At 43.1% G+C, this 16,904-nt stretch overlaps 1 protein-coding gene across 1 annotated transcript in view; it reads left to right on the top strand.

Moving 5' to 3' along the window:
* The window catches only part of Corin (corin, serine peptidase), a 196,052-nt gene that overhangs the window by 133,416 nt on the left and 45,732 nt on the right, over positions 1-16,904 (top strand). Inside the window, exons 9-11 of the mRNA XM_057772871.1 lie at positions 1,767-1,877; positions 3,910-4,026; positions 6,496-6,603. Of these exons, the coding sequence (XP_057628854.1) occupies positions 1,767-1,877; positions 3,910-4,026; positions 6,496-6,603 (336 nt within the window). The remainder of the gene's footprint in view (positions 1-1,766; positions 1,878-3,909; positions 4,027-6,495; positions 6,604-16,904) is intronic.

Raw genomic sequence — 16,904 nt, 5'->3', positions numbered from 1 at the left:
ATAAAGTATAACATGTGGCCAAGGCTCCCACCCCCCACAACACGGACTTTAGTGAGTCTGTGCATGGTGTATGTACCAAGGGTTGGATGACAGATTGGTTTTATGTGCAGATGCTGAGTTTTTGTTTTTCCAAACATAAGCCTTCCTTTGAAGGCACATATTAATTCTGCATCATGTCTTTGGAATCTAAACCAGTGAAATAACTCTCGGTTATTGATCTTTATAGCTTGTGATTAGCTTTGCATGTTTATGCAATATATTATTGAGAGTAGGGAATTTGTAGTATGTACCAAAGGGCAAACTGGAACAAAGTGCTGGACAATAGTCAACATTTGGGACTATCTAAAGGGATGCTGAAAGAGTTGGAGTGTCAGGCAAAGGAAATCTTGGAGTGGGTATGGTCAGCAGATAGCCCCGAGTGGGGAAATCTGGTAGTTTCTAGGTGTATTGTCTAACTTTTGCCCACTGCATCCATAAAATATTAAAATTCCAGGTGTACAATCCACGAAATAATTATTAGATATAGGTGGGACTGTTTAGATTTGAGACAAAGAACAGGTGAAAATTGTAATCTTGCCCATCACAGAATCTAGTGTGAAGAACCCTTACAGTTCATCTAATCTACACCCTCATCCCCTTCTCCAATGAAGTAACAGCTGGGAGGTTGGGAAAGTGCCAGAGTAGGTAGGGTTTGAAAGGTGTGTGTGTTAGTAGGTAGTGTACTTGTGTGAAAAGGACTGTTAGTACCAGAGGCCTCTGAAGACCTCTGAAGCAGATGTTGTAAAGTCTGTGCTTTCAAGATGTCTTCGTAAACTAGCAGCATTTAGTCCTCCCTTGGACCAGTCTTTGCTCTCTGTCTCTAGTGGACTGAGCATGGGCGGATCTCCTGGTTCCTGCCCAAGCGTCCTCTCTTGTGGTTACTCTTTTCTCCACACCATGCCTTTCACATTCTTTGATTTACTTTTCTTCAATACCTTTGGTGATTCACTGTTGCTCGGGAGGCTATGACAATGGTCACATTGATGGAGACAAGTGAAACTTTCTCATTGTTGCATCTGCTATTTCTGAACCCTTACCATTCATAGAACCATTATATTTATGTCACAATAGCCCTCAGAGCAAAGCAGTCTATGAATTCTTCCCTGCAAGAGAGGAAACTTGCTAATTAGTGATCTCCCCAACTTGCCATATTCCAGAAATGCGTGGATTGGGGCAGAATAGATATCCAGATGCAAAGAAATAATAAGAAAATAGTAGTGGTTTTCCTTTCTTACCTAGCAGTTCTTTCAAACAGGAGCTATAGATTAGGATAATCCAGTAGAAAATCCAGGCTTAGCATCAGGGGGGATGACATAAGGAGACACTCATCTTTCCAGCTTGCCAGGGAGATGTAATTTTTAGAAACCCAGCTGGCCTGTTACAGACACATGGATCAACCCTCTGCATCCGAAACTTCAAAGCTTACTTCTGGTCACTTGACTCACTGGAAAAGTCATAGATTTTTTCCCCCTAAATAAGGGACACCATAAATGCCAACAATTAGAACACCTGCCCCGAGAAATAAATGAGTCTGCCCCCAGGAATGTGGACAGTGGGGTTTGGCTTGGTGGAAGGTCGCGTGTGAGCTTGGTTGGAGCCATCCTAGGAACGTTAGTGATAGAACAGAAACAATGAGGGTAGATTCTCTTCACCCGGAGCTGGAGGCACAAGTCACAGTGTTTTCCATGCTCTTCCTCAGTATCTTCATCATCCTTCCTTTTCTCTAGATTGCAACCTCACAAAAGAGCACCGCTGTGGGGATGGACGCTGCATCGCGGCTGAGTGGGTGTGTGATGGGGATCTTGACTGTGTGGACAAGTCTGACGAGATCAACTGCTGTGAGTGCCCCCATCGCCACCCCGAGGAGTCTCAGTTTGCTTGTTGTTTTTTTTTCCTTTTTAGACTGCACTGAAGCCAAAGTCCATTGTGTAAACAGCACGCAGGGAGGATGACCGCTTAAACTTTGGTTCTGTCAATCTGATTCCGTCTTCTGTCTATGAACACACCATTCAAGAGGTGTGAGAACAGTATCAGTGTAGCTGTGACCTCACACCTCTCTCCTCCAAATCCAAGCTTAAATTGGCTGATCTGGCCCAGCAGGGCCTGCATTTTCTCTTGCTGCTCCTGGATCCTTCATGTTTCTGGGAGCTTTCCAAAGGCAATTCTCTTCCCAGAGACCAGGGAGTCCCCTTTTCTCTGCATATGATGTACAAGCAGCTAAGCCTCCAAGTGTGTTCTTTGGAGCCATTTGTGGGAGAGCTGCCAGAAAGAAGGGAGCACGCTATGACCCTACAGTAACACGGAGAGAGTCTGATAGTAATTATTATTTTATAGCAGGCTATGTTTCTAGATAAATGGACACTTGTTTTCACATTGACTCATAACAATTCTGATTGTTAGCCATGTTCTCCCCCTTGGAAAATACGCTGTCCCTTGGAAGACAGAAATGAAAAAAGTTAATAGTAACAGTTACATGTTGAAATAGTACAACTGATCTGAAATGATTAAAGTGACATATCTCACTATATATATTTGAATGAAATCTTTCAGTCCACTTGGTATAAATGGTTGGCACACAATTTCCCTATGGTATCTGCATTGATTACAGAACCCTGGGTGGATATCACAACCTGAGAATCTTTATATGGAAAGGCATGGTATTGTATTTAACCCATTCATGTCTCCTATGTACTTCAGTCATCTCTAGTTCCTTTATAAAATGCAGTACAATGTATATTCTCCTATATAGTTGTTATACCAAATTGTTTAAAAAGCAATAATAAGGAAAACGCTCTGTCTGTGTTTAATACAAATATATTTGCCTCAATATTTTTTATTTATAATTAGCTGAATCTGTAAACTTAGAACCCATAGATATTGCATATGAAGTTGAATATTTACTTGGCTAATTCATTGAGGCAAAAATAGAAATGCAGATAAGATAGTTGTATTTTGACAGATGAGAAGCTGCATACAACGTGTCATAATCATGGTACCTGGCTTTCTCTTCCCCTGCTTAATTTGAAGTCTTTGCCTTGTAAGCCTATGGGATAGAGTGGCTGTATTAAAGGATTAAGGAGAGTAAGGCCATGATGGGCTAAAGAAGACATCTGGTGGGGAGCCTTGATTCAAGAAGTGGGTCTTAACACTAGATGATAACTCAACAAATACTGAGGTCACATGACACATGTGTTTCTGATGCTTTAAAATGCTGGAAGTTTAGAATTTTGAGAAATCACAAGAATCAAAAAGCTAAAGGTAACGAGACACCCCATTTTCAAATACCAGCCATAAATAAAAGTCAGACAATGAAGTATTCACTGTGTAGTAGGTATCCTGAGATTTTTTTTCAAACACATTATTTTACTGCCTCGTTAGATCAGGAAGCTGTGGAATGGAAGGTCTGGTGTAAAGTCCAACAAGCTTGTTTTCGTAGTCTTTGCCTGCCTCCCGGCAGCCTTGTGACTTAGCAATGAGTGCTGTGTTCTCTCAACTTCAGTTCCCTCTCTATAAAACAACGGCTATGACATCTGTTTCATAGAGATCTGAACTTGATGTGTAAGGCACACCTACTACGGTTTTTGCCACAAAACACACCCCTTATTAACTGCAAGTGTTTTTTCAATCATCGACTGTATCATTAAAAAGCACCCAATTCTTAATAAGTGCTCTTTTATAATGGAGAGAAAGTTCAGAAGGAAAAAAAACCTTCCAGAAACTCTCAGAATTAGAAAATCAAGTAGCGCCACCACCCCCTCCCCATGCACACACAGCACAGCATTTGCTGGTGATACCTGGTAGGTGGCCGTCATTTGTATGGTCAGTCAGGGGCATCGGTAAGCCAAGTGACGGTTCTCTCGCCTCCCCTAGCTTGCCACAGCCAGGGCCTGGTGGAATGCAGAAGCGGGCAGTGCATACCTAGCAGCTTCCGGTGTGACGGAGATGAAGACTGTCAAGATGGGAGTGACGAGGAGAGCTGCGGTGACCGTGAGTGTGTCCCCAGTGTCCCCAGCCCCCAGAGCGTCCTTGTTTTGGTGACTCCTTCTGTGGGGGAATAAAATGGAACATCTGGAAGTTGCTCAAACAGGATTTCCTTACAGATGATTCCAGGTTTCCTGGTCACCCCTTTCTCTTGGTGAATATGGAGTGCTTAAGCAGCACAGGGAAACTCATCCCTAAGGTTAGAGAGGAAGCCGTACGAGATTCTTTTGAGTCTTCTAGGGAAAGCCTAGTAAAGAGAAGACTTCAGTGTGTAGCATGCAATTAAATGTGATTAGATCCCCAAAAGAAGGAACTGGCTCGTGAAATTAAGTGTAACTGCATCCTAATTTGGCCGTGTTCGGAGACTCAGTTTAATGTTTCACATTGCCAAGCAACAGGCTTAAATATACTTTAAAACAAGAACATAATATCCACGCATGATGGAAATTAAACATGTTGGGTTTTAAATGTGATCATATATATATACAAGTTCCATACTGATTATTTTAAGACAAGATTTGTCTGGAAACCTCCCAACATGTGGTTGATAGAATATTCCCAAACTTAATACCCCCTCCATATTGTCTTGTCTTGTATGGTATCAACAACCAACATTGCACAGGGGGATCAGCATGAACATTGCACCCTTGTTCAGGTCTTCATGCCTCATGCTACTACTTGCTATCTGGGTGGCTTTAGGGGACTCGCTCCACTTTTCTGGGTCACAGTTTCCATACCATCTCAGACGATGATAAGTCCTGTGTGGGGCGAGTGCCTGGGGAGAGCTGAATAAATATGGCCTATTTTCACACGGCTAATGTGGGAACTCAGTCTAACCAAACAGCCGACGGAGCTCACAGTCTCACGAGATGGGGAGGCTCACCGTCGATAGACAATCGTGTGGTATAGGTGGCAAGGAATTCAGGGTGTTGGGCTTCCGCAGGCTTGACAGAGAGCTCCCAGAAAAAAGTTCTGATGGAGATGTACTGGAGTGTCAAGTTCAAGAATGAGAGGCGCTCTCGAGGGGAGCTCGATGAGCATGGCAGGCCCACAGCACTACCCGGCCAGTGGTCTTGAAACGGGAAGTGGAAGGTGTGTTTAGGCTGCAGAGTGAAGACCATGTTGTGAGTTTTTCTCCAGGCTTCTGCTCAGAAAGCCCTTCTCTCCTCATGACAACTTACCCCACTTCTTTGGGCAGCTTTGCCCTCCTGACATAGACTGCTTCAGCTGTTCTTGGTAAACACCTCTGGTAAAGCCGTGTTTTCACAGCTGGGTGAGGTGGAGCTCACGACACCATCCATGTTAGACTTTGAGACTCACAGAAGGAGCCATACGCTTTTATCTTCCGGGATTCAGTTTCTCGTTTGTTGCATAGGCTTGCTACAAAGCAGACACTTACTATTCGCTGAACTATTGGCTGCACGATGTCCTAAAATGTCACAAAGAACTTACACTTATGAAAAATGTTTAAAGTTGCCTTGAGGGAAAAAAATTGCCCCTGATCTGATAGCTTTAAATGACAAGAGTGACACCATTTCTGCAAGGTGGCGGTATATAGTATTTCACTCTAGTAGACTGGAGGGAGAATTCCAGTATAATACACAATGCCTTAGAAATATGAATAAGCATGATTGCATATGTACATATATGACTGCTTGGAGTGCCTTACGAGATATTCTGGATTCCAGATGGCATGTCTGAAAGTAATTAACCATAATAACCGGGGAGAGATGGAAAGAGAATGGGTAGCAATTTATTACCTTATCCACTTAAGCCACCAATGACCAGGAAATCAATGGCAGAAACAGTTTCCTCTCCACACACCTTAAGGAAAAGCCATCAGGGCAGAGGCTGCCGCCGCCCCGCCCTCATTCATTTGGGAAGAAGAAGCCCTGATCTTAGGTCCTCAGAGATCGGCTGTTGATACTTTGCAAGGATACAAAAAGTACGGGTAGGAGCTGTGAAAGGCTTGCATCATGCTAATGGACCCTTGAAATGGGGCATTCGTTTTGATAACCTGGTGATTACCAGAGAAAGCGTTTTTCCTTAATCTGGAGAGTTGGGGGCAAATGAGTATTTGAGATGTCATTTACAACCTGGAATGTCAATATCTCCAGGCTACCTTTTTGCCCTCCCCCCCCCCCCGTTTGCATTTAATGGGCACCTTTGTATGAGCACCTTGTAAAGACAGCTACGCCCCCACCCCTCCAAGCAGCCATCTGTTGTTTTCTTTAGTGCGGTTTGCCTCTTTTTTGTTCATTTGTACGGAATTCTTTCGGATACTGGGCTGTATTTAGTTGGCGGGATGGTGAGCCCAGAACACGCCTCTTCCATATGTGTTCAATATTTGGGGCGAGACGGGAAGGAAATTAAAGCTGTGTCGCTCTACGGCTCCAGGAGACATTCTTAGTCCTTCAGATGGAGAGCTGGGGATTGGCAGGTGCTGAAAGCTACCGGGCTTTCCCCCTTCCACAGGTCAGACGCCATGTCCAGAAGGAGATGAGGGATGCCTCGACAGTTCTTGCCTCGATACATGTGCTGGTAGCTCTGCGTGTGACTTGGACGGCGGTCTGAGGAACTGTAGTAAGTACAGCAGCTGACACGGACAATCTTTGTGACAGACAGTATGTTCAGCCTCTTCATACCTCATTGTTATAAACTACTGAAGTTTGGAATTGCTCCAAAAAATATATGCATATATATATATATATATATATATATATATGTATATATATATATATATATATATATATTGGCGTTTTCTTTTGTCTAAAAGTTGCATGTGGTAGCAGAAAAGAACCAAAATGGTCTTCATTAAGTAAATAAGAAACAAATGTGTGGTTGTGGATGGGCCATCAATCCACATCGCCTAATGTCATTACCACCACTTTCAGCTCAACATCAGCTCCTATAAATTATTTTCATGGCTCCATCTGTGGGCAGATGTTATCTTTCTTCTTTTTAAAGCACAGCTTCCAAGCTGGAGACTTCATCCAAGAGGCAGAGAGGAGACTCATTGAAACGGTCTCGTGAAATTTGGTCAGTCTATTCTCTCAGTAGGTGCGTTCCCCTTGTATGAAACACACTGGTGAGCTATCGCGGTCTGGGAATCATTGTGTGCATTTGTTCTGGGGCCCACACAGTGGCTCCCATGGTGAGAGCAGGTGGCTGTCTCTACGTTGATTTTCAGTAGAGATTAGCTGAGGGAAGACTGGATGGGCAAGAGTAAAGAATATAAAAAAAAAAACTCCCGTGGGAAATTTTTTTTTTTTTTTTTTTTTTTTTTTGTTTTTTTCGAGACAGGGTTTCTCTGTGGTTTTGGAGCCTGTCCTGGAACTAGCTCTGTAGACCAGGCTGGTCTCGAACTCACAGAGATCCGCCTGCCTCTGCCTCCCGAGTGCTGGGATTAAAGGCGTGCGCCACCACCGCCCGGCTGTCCCGTGGGAAATTTTAATTGAACTAGAAAATTTCCAGATTTTTAGAAATGACTTCTTCCCCCAGAACTCAGTTAAGAGATCGCACTCACCTCTTTGATGTGGGGTCGTAAATAGTTTGCTCCATCTCCAGCTTGGGGTTAAAAACTTAGAAACAGGCCAGTCCGCTTTCAGATATCAAAAGAGTTATTTCATATCATATACCCTCTCCATGAAGACCACCAGAAGCTTTGAGGCCAGAAGACTGAAGGGGCAATGGACTTCCAGTAGCCTTGTAACACATGAGATGCATTATATCCCCCACTGGGATATCCCAGAACATCAGTGCTCATGGATGCCAGGAAACTACGACTGAAAGCAAAACCCCCATCTCTCTGTAGTTCTCACATGAGGGGACCATTTCGCTAATGTATTATATTAGTCCATCTTTCTGTTGCTAATAACATAACACCACAGACTATGCAATTAACCAGCAAAGAAACATTTGCTTTGTTCATAGTTCTGGTTCAAGTTTGACGGGGCCCCATATGGCCATGTTCTTCTCACCGAAAGAAAGTCAGAGTAGCATAGTCATCCCATGGAGACAGAAAAGAGATATCCTCTCTCTTAGTGCAGCCCCCCAGTGCTCAGTCCTGGGCTCGGCCCTGGTGTGTTTGCCGCCTCCTATATGTGCCGCTTCTAAGCGTGGTGGTCTGATTAAGACTCTTCACTTTTGATACCTCACGATGGGATTAGGCTACTTGATTTCAGCACAGACACATTATAATACCATAGGAAAGGACAGTCGATGTTAGCCTGCCATTAACATCAGCAGGAGCAAGGGACACAAATCAGGTGGAAGAGTGCTTGCCTATCATGCGTGAAATCTTTAGCCCTGGCTTCAGTCCTTAGCACTCACGTCATTCATGTCCATAATACCAGCACTTAATACACAGAGGCAATAATATTAGAAGTTCAAGGTCATTCTTAGCTACTTGGTGTATACCTGGTGTATGTGAGACATTGTCCCCAAAATAATTTTTAGTAAGAGAAATAAAAAAGATGCACTGACCACTTTCTCAATCAGGGATATCCAAATGGTTATATATTCATATATATATATATATATATGCTGAAGCTTACAAAGAGATATATATTCGCATATAAATACATTTGTGAGTGTGATCTGGGTTCACTGATTCCATCACTTTGCTTTGCCATGTCACAATCGTGTCTGGATCTTTTTAAAAAGAGTGATTTATTTTTATTTCACTTTCAATTTTGGATGAGTAATTTTGAATTGTGACAGTCATGTCAAAGACATGTGCTTAGTATTAAAATTCTCAGCATTGTTTGACATGGAATGACACTGTTAGATTAAAGTGTAGACAGGACAATGTTAGCCTGTGCTGTATATAGGGAGAAGGGAAAAGGAAAATCCTATTTTCTCTGCATTTGAAACACTTCAAAATCTAAAAATGTAGGGGCTAACCATATAACTCAGTGGTTAAACGCACTGGCTGTTCTTCCAGAAAACTTGGGCTTGATTCCCACTACCCACATAGTGGCTCATAAATACCTATAACCCGAGTTTCTGGGGATTCAGCACCTGTTTCTGGCCTCTGTGGGCACTGCATGCACACTGTGCACGGGGATAGACAGAACACCAGTACATATTAAATATAAATAAATAAATAAATAAATAAATCCTAATTTCCCTCCAAATTTTAAACATTTAGAGTACAGTGTCATCTTACAAAAAACAATCCCAGGAAGGGCCAGCAGCTAGCTCTGGCTTGTACATTAAGCAGAACTTGCAGTGAGTATAAAATGTTCCAGGCACACTGGGGTCTCTGTGCTCTTTAAGGGAGAAGACTGAGATCATGTCTCTAGCTTACTGGAGGTAACTTCCAGCACAGGGAACACCCTGTAGTCTCTGACTCACATTTACCTCATTCTTTTCATGTTATCTCAACATAGATTCTCCCTAGCATCTCCCCAGCCCCTTCATTCTCCATGCATATCTCTGCTCGCTCCCTTCCATGCCCAGAAAACACCGGAAGACAGTTTCTTCTGAGTGTTAGACACTGGGCCAGGCGTTGGTCCCTCAGTCCTTCCATTTATTAACAGTGATATCGGTACCTAACTTCTAACAATCTCTCAAGGAGTCTCTGGGCAGATTATATATGTGCGCTTGGTTCTCTGTACAGATGCATAAGTAGCACATCCTCTTGTAAATCTGCTCATTGACAAGGAAATGTGATATTTGACAGTCATCACCAACATCAATATCAATGGTGTTCAGTTTCTTGACCCTCACCCACCCTGTGATGTTTCTTTCTTCCAACCGAAGCTTACAAAGAGATAGCAGGGAATAATGGATCGTTAGCAAGTTATTTGAAATAAAGCTGCTCATTCCTTCCTCCTGTTTTCCCTTCCTCCTTCCCTCCCTTTCTCCTTTCTTTCTCTTTCTTTCTTTCTTTCTTTCTTTCTTTCTTTCTTTCTTTCTTTCTTTCTTTCTTTCTTTCTTTCCTTCGTGTCAGGGTCTCGCTATGTATCTCCATCTAGCCTAGAACTCTTTATGTAGACCTGGGTGGCCTTGAACTCACAGAGATCTGCTAACCTTTGCATCCCGAGCTCTAGGATTAAGGGCATGTGCCACCACACTTTTTTCTCTTCTTCTGTGTAAAATTATACCTTAGCATATAGAGGGAAAATGAATGAGTAGACACATAGATGATGAAATATACAGCAAAGCTGATTACTTAGCCTGTGAATAGTACTGTTCGGTTTGATGTTTGACATTGTGAATGAAGAAATGTGATATTCGTCTGACAGAGCCAGCACTTCACCAAACTTTCCTGGATTCTAGTCTCTGAAGACACTAGTTCCTGCCATCCAAGTTACACAGCTTTTCGGTGGTCTCTCAAGATGCACTGTGTGGGACCCAGTTCTCAGGATATTTAGATGCTCTTGGTGATTCCTGTGTGAAGCCAAGGTTGACAATGACTGCGCTAGTGGTCAGTTTGTGACTTGGTACATGGATTTGTGCCTCCTCTGACACTGGATGTGGAAGGTTTTCATATTTCTCTGTACTTTTTATTTCTCACTAGAGCAGTGGTTCTCAGCCTTCCTAATACTGCAACCCTTTAATATAGCTCCTCATGTGGTGCCCCCAACTGTTGCAAAGTAGAATATTTGTTTAACTATCTAAAGATGTGTTGCTGTTTCATCTTGCTTGCCTAAGGGACCTGTTTGTTCTAATAAAAAATTGAACAGCCAATAGCTAGGCAGAGGAGGGATAGGTGGGGCTGGCAGGGAGAGCGAAAAAGGGGAGCTAGCCAGTCAGCAGGGTGTGGGGAGATGGGGGAGCAGCCTGCCAGGGTCCAGCCAGCCAGAGGCCAGTCAGCCAGACATGGAGGAAGAAGGAAAGCAGGATAGATAGTATGTAGACGAGGTGAATGAGCCCTGGGACAGCATATAGATTAGTAGAAACGGGTTACCTTAAGTTTTTTTTTTTTTTAAGCTAGCTAGAAACAAACCTAAGATAATTAATAATCAGTCCCCATGTCATAATTTGAGGGTTGGTGGTCCAAGAAAGCCTTTCACACCCACAAAATTATTTTTATTGCTGCTCCATAACTATAATGCTGCTACTGTTATGAATCATAATGTAAATATCTGTGTTCTCCAATGGTCTCATTTGGCCCCCAAAGGGGTTGCAACCCACCTGCACTAGAGAAAGCCTGTGGCTTACTTTCCATTACCACAAATGCCTATCATTACAAACAAAATTCTCAAGTTTACATCTTTGTACTAAGACAATGTACTGAAAGTCTCAAAGCATCAGGAATAGCTTTGAACAACCTGGGCTGTTCTGTCCATGCCTGCCTGGCATCCTGACATCTATCTCCATGCCTTGCACGGAGCAAATTGAAGACATAGCCTTGCATTGGGGGTAGGAGTAGAAATGATGTTTTTATGGCACAGAGGAACCAATCTATCACTTTTCCCTCATAGGATACAATCCAGGCAGAGGGAGGCCCCAGCTGGAAAGAATCATTCCCATGGTTGTCTTGTCTTCTTTGTACCCACATTCATCAAGACTCCACGAAGCCTGATGTGGCTGTCATGTGCCCGGGTATTTACCCATGTTCCTGGTGTTCTAATTCCCATTACTTCAATGTGGCCATTCACCTATTCACTTCCTCCTTTCTAGTGCTCTCATTGCACGCCGAGGAAGAGGAAGGGGCCAATAACTTTGCTTTAGATAACTTCCTCCTCATCTACAATTTGTTGCCTGATCTTTGCAAACTCCAATCGAAAGAAACAAATAGCAAGGGGCTGTGATCAAGAGCAAGACATCAAAATGGCTAAAGAATTCAGTTCTTGGTATCAAACCGATAGGAGGAAAGATGTCTTTCTACAAGGGTCCCGCCTGCCGAGCGAGAAGTGGATGATTAATTGACACATTATTCCCGGGTGACATTAACAGTGAGTTAATGAATCGAGGCATGGAACATCTACAGCTGTTGACATCACAATAATGGGGGGACAGAAACCACGTGGCTGCTGAGGCGAAAACACGGCAGCTGTTTACCATCCTGGCAAACACACAAAACCCAGGCAACTCCTGGATCTCACCGAAGTTCAGGAAGTCAGGTAGGCGGGGCTCTTTAGCTAGGAGAGTGTAGGCAGCAAATCCCAACTGTGTGTACTCTGCGGGGCAAATGTCAAGGTTTTTCAACGGTGAACTATAAAGAAAAACAAACGATGGAGAGGGAAACCCCAAAATTTCAGATACTAAAAAGACAGCCTCTTAAAAAACCAGGGAAGCTGGAACTGGATGGGTGTGGCAGTAAAGACAAGTCAGACAGCTGTGAGATGCATTTTTCCTTTGGGGAGAAAGGAGAAGGCTGAGATAAGACAGGATCTAAAGGGCGTGCGCGCGCGTGTGTGTGTGTATGTGTGTGTGTGAGAGAGAGACAGAGAGAGAGACAGAGAGAGACAGAGAGAGACAGAGAGAGAGACAGAGACAGAGACAGAGACACAGAGAAAGAGTTTTTGCCAAGTCTCCCTTACTTGTGGTCACAAGGGTCTTTACTTTCTAACGGCCCGCAGACTGTTATAAACAAAAGTGATGAACACGGGTTGCGAGTTTGCAGCAGAGGATGCTGACCAGTGCGACTAGATGTTGGCCATGTCATCTTTTCCTGTATATGCTCATCACTTAGGACCCAGTTTCCAGTAACCTTGCAGCTCTGCAATCGTGTAGTTCACAACCCCTTCTTCATGTGGGATTTGACAGCTCTTGTTGTAGATTTTGAAATACTACAGACAGCACACCAGGCTTTTTAAAATGGGTATTTATTAAACCTTATCTACAGTCAGGACCCAGTGAGCAGAGAACTTAAGAGAGAACCTAAGAGCTGGACCGGCCCAGTGCTAAGCATCCCATATTTGTGACGTGGTCGCCCTCTAGTGGCTGTTTCAAATTAGGCGCGATGCTCATGCTTAAACTATGAAAGTTTACTGATCAAAGCCAATGAGTATCTAAGAGTCTAATTTGCTCGGCAATCTGTAAAGAACACCTTTTAAGGGAGCAAATCATAAGGTCCAGTCCTTACCTCACTCAATAAATATCTCCAGGGTAGTGTCTGCTCATCACGTAATCTTTGTCACCCTTGGCTGCGAAATGCTGAAAGTTACGCTTTGACAAAACAGAAGGGATGCACTCTCCATATCTCAAAACAGAGAGAAATTGTCCATGAGATATGATATTATCTATTCACCACCTAATTGAAGTACACTGATAAAAGGGTAAACCTTGGTGGGGTGATAGAGAGAGAGAGAAAGGATGCTTCAGACATCTGTGTGGATAATGCCATTCTGTAAAATTATAAGTATATTAAGGGAAGGAGGAAAAGAGGCTGACATCACTGAAATTGAAGATGTTTGTGATTAACAATGAAGCCTGTGATACAAGCAACAGGGAGAGTGACAAAGACAGACACAAACCTCTGTAAACACCTGAGCATAAGGATGTGAGCAGGGAAGGGGATGGGAGGGGCTTCAAGTCCTCTAAAAAACTCCGAGAGAGGCAGGGAGACAGAGGAATGGGGGAGAATGAGATGCTCATGCATTTTTTTTGTTATTGCTAAAAAAGAAAATATTTGAAGAATCTGAACATGATATTTGAGAGTTATGTTTGTTTTACTCTGAGCAGATAGAGTGAGTGACTGTAGATTAAATGACTTAAACAGCAGACATTTCTATCTCACAGACCTGGGGTCTGGAAGCTTGAGGTCAGGGTGCCAGCACAGCTCAGACATGGAACCTTCTCAACCACAGAAGGCCAGTTTCCCGTTGTATCTCCTACTGCTAGATTGGGTGGGAGATTTCTCTGAGATCCTAGGTGTTGGGCATTGATCTAATTTTCAAACACACGGTGCTCACGACCTCGTCACCTCACAAGGGCTGTGCCTCCCAACATCATCACACTGGGGTGAGAATGTAATCTTCTGGCTGTGAGAGAATATAGACAGTGGGTCCTTGACACCCTTCCTTCACTAATAGAGGAGACAGTAAGGACCAGACCTTTACCTCCCCTGCCTTCTTGTCTTTCCACCTTGTATTTGTCCCCAGTACAAGGCCAGTTTCCTGGTGTCCTGGCTTCTCCAGGAAACAGAGAGTCCTAGCACATCTTGTCCGTGACACCTTTAATCTAGTCAGCCCCTTATGAATATTCTGTCCACAAAGCTCTCAGTCTCTGGATTAATAAGTACTCTTGAGACACTCTTGATACTCATTTATTTGTATTGTACCCCTTTTCAGGCAAGGAAGTATGACTGGAATTGATTACTCAGAATAAGGCATGGAATTCGATTTTATAACAATTTTATAACACGTGTCTAGTTAACTCTATTACCTCAGGCTCCATGGCATAAGCTGCTGGAATCACCACGGGGACAGAGAGCCTCTACTGTCTTCCCTCAAACCTGTCCAAACCCATGTGTTCTCAAAGGCTTGAGTCGCTCTTTGTGCTGTGCCATGTGGATCAGTGTCACCATGTCAGTTAATCCAGGCTGCTGTCACAGAGTGCCATAGACTGGGAGGCATAAACGACAAACGTGTATGCCTCCGGGTTCAAAAAGCTGGAAGTCCACAAAGTCCTGGCAGATCTGCTCTCCAGGGAGGGCTGGCTCACTTCGTGGCTTGCCAAATCCTGCAGTCTTGCTGTGCCCTTATGTGGTGGTAGAAACAAGACCACCAGCTTTAAGAATGCTGAGTCCACAATGAGCTTTTCTCCTGCTCTTTATACTGAATCTGAGTCCGATTGCCTTCCAAAGCCCCACCTCCGAATGCTATACCATTGGGGGTTATGCCTATGAATTTGGGGGTGAGGGAGACATGGTCCATGATGAACTTTATCCTAGCCTGTTCACATGCTCTGCAGCCAGTACCTGTGTGTTCTTTTCTGCTAAGACTGTGAAGTACAAAAATGGCAGGGGCATTGCTTTTTCTTTTTCAGTGCCTAAAACAACCCCTGATATATTTCCCCTCTTTTTCTTCCTCTGTTCTCTGATGTCAAGGGCTAAATGTCATTTCTTTAAACTCTGAGAGTGATGTGGGTGAGGCAAGAAGGTCAAGGAGGAATTCAGCAGGGTGTAATGAACATGAGCCCAACATGTCTAGAATATTAGGGCCCTGATGCTCTTCAAAAATAGGTAGAGCCTGGAGTCATGAAGGTCTCCCACAAGTGGTATTATGTGGGCTGAGAAGGGATGACTCACTGAGGAAGACAGAGAAGGACTATGCCTAGCAGCAAGTTCTAGAAGGCCATGGCATCTGGGAGCATGGCCCATTTGGGTGAATGATATCAGGACAAGATGTAGGAAGAGAGAAACCTACAGGCTGCTTGAGAACATATCCTTCTGGAAATATTGGGGCTGCAGGGGGCATAGAGCCAACCACAGCAAAGATCTGCTGAAGCCATAGGTACGGGTAGGAAAGTTAGGTTGTAGTTAAAGAAAGTTCGGCTGAAGTCGCAGTAGCCTTAGATGCCAAGCTAACATGTTTGCATTTTATCCTCCTTAGCAAGAAACATCCAACAGATTGCAATGTCGTCTTAGGCTAACATATTGTAGCCTTATTTTTAACTCTACTGGTCAGTAAGAAAGTATAAACTCAGAAATAGTCTCATTGCCCATTTAATTAAACTCACTGATTTTTTTTAAATGTCTGTGAAGACAATGGAGCCTATGCTGTTTTAGAAACAATGACAAAATCAGCAGGAAATAAAAAGTAACTGAACAAAAGAATAATAAAAGAGTCATCAGATAAAGCTGAGTCAACTTGAAGAACTGGAAAGGGTTTTCTAAAGTGTGTGTGTGCTGGACGTGTGCTGGCAGTATCACGCGCAGGCAAGAATACAGGCTTGGCATGCCTCTTCTGGAGCAGGGTCCCTGGTTTTGATGTCCATGCACAAATGCTATGTATTACTTGTATCTAGTTTTTTGCTTCTCCAACTCTGGGCTTCTTAAACTTTCCCCCTTACAACTGCTTTTTGTTTTAATTCCGACTTCAGGTATAGAGGTACAGAAAATAGGAATGCAAACTAAACATTTAGTAATAACAATTCATAAAGAGATTTGCTTTGAAACAAATCTTTGCATAGGTATAGTTTTACCATTTATTAGAGATAAAAAAACAAATTTGCATATTAATGAGATAGATGAGCCTATTTACATAGTTGTTGAATATTTGACTTGAAACTGGGAATTTGCTCATACTAGCATTCTAGAACTTAGAAGGCTGAATGAGACACAAAGATGGCCTTGGCTTTGGGGCCAATCTGAGCTATATAATGAGTTCCAGAGCAACCTAAGCTAGAACATAAAATTAAAGAGCTGCAAAACAACCAACCAACACCCAAAACAGCAACAAAAACCAGTCGATACTGTAAGACACAGGGCATTATTAATGCTCTTCAAAGTTGGTCCTTGCTTAATTTTATAATTCTCTACACTGAGAAAGCTGCCTTCATTTGCATAAATACATAGTACAAACCAGAAGAAGTGTATTTAGGACTTTCAGAAACAGTGGGAAATGCTATCCTAATCTCAAGATGAGACAAGTTTTCATGAAATGCAAGTCAGCATTAAGTAAAATTCTAGCACAGTACAATCTGAACTTATGCTAACTTGATACATGCTGAAGAAAGATGGAAAATACTGTCTTTATTTCCTGTAATTAAATCATTTGTTTCTATAAGGGATGGAAACTTGGTATATCCAGTGAAAGCATGGTAACTCATAGCAGATGGTGTTCTGGGACCTGGGACGAGCTGTTTCATGCGGCGTTTGCTGTTGTCACACAGGGTTTGATGCCATGCGTCCTGCAGAATGCACGTGTTCAGAACCAAGACTGCAGTGAAGTCACAATGCAACATTTGCAAGTGTCTGAAACACC

This window comes from Chionomys nivalis, chromosome 6 (assembly GCF_950005125.1).
Source record: "Chionomys nivalis chromosome 6, mChiNiv1.1, whole genome shotgun sequence".
In the NCBI taxonomy this organism is placed as follows: Eukaryota; Metazoa; Chordata; class Mammalia; order Rodentia; family Cricetidae; genus Chionomys; species Chionomys nivalis.
This window is presented reverse-complemented; position numbering and strand designations above follow the sequence as displayed.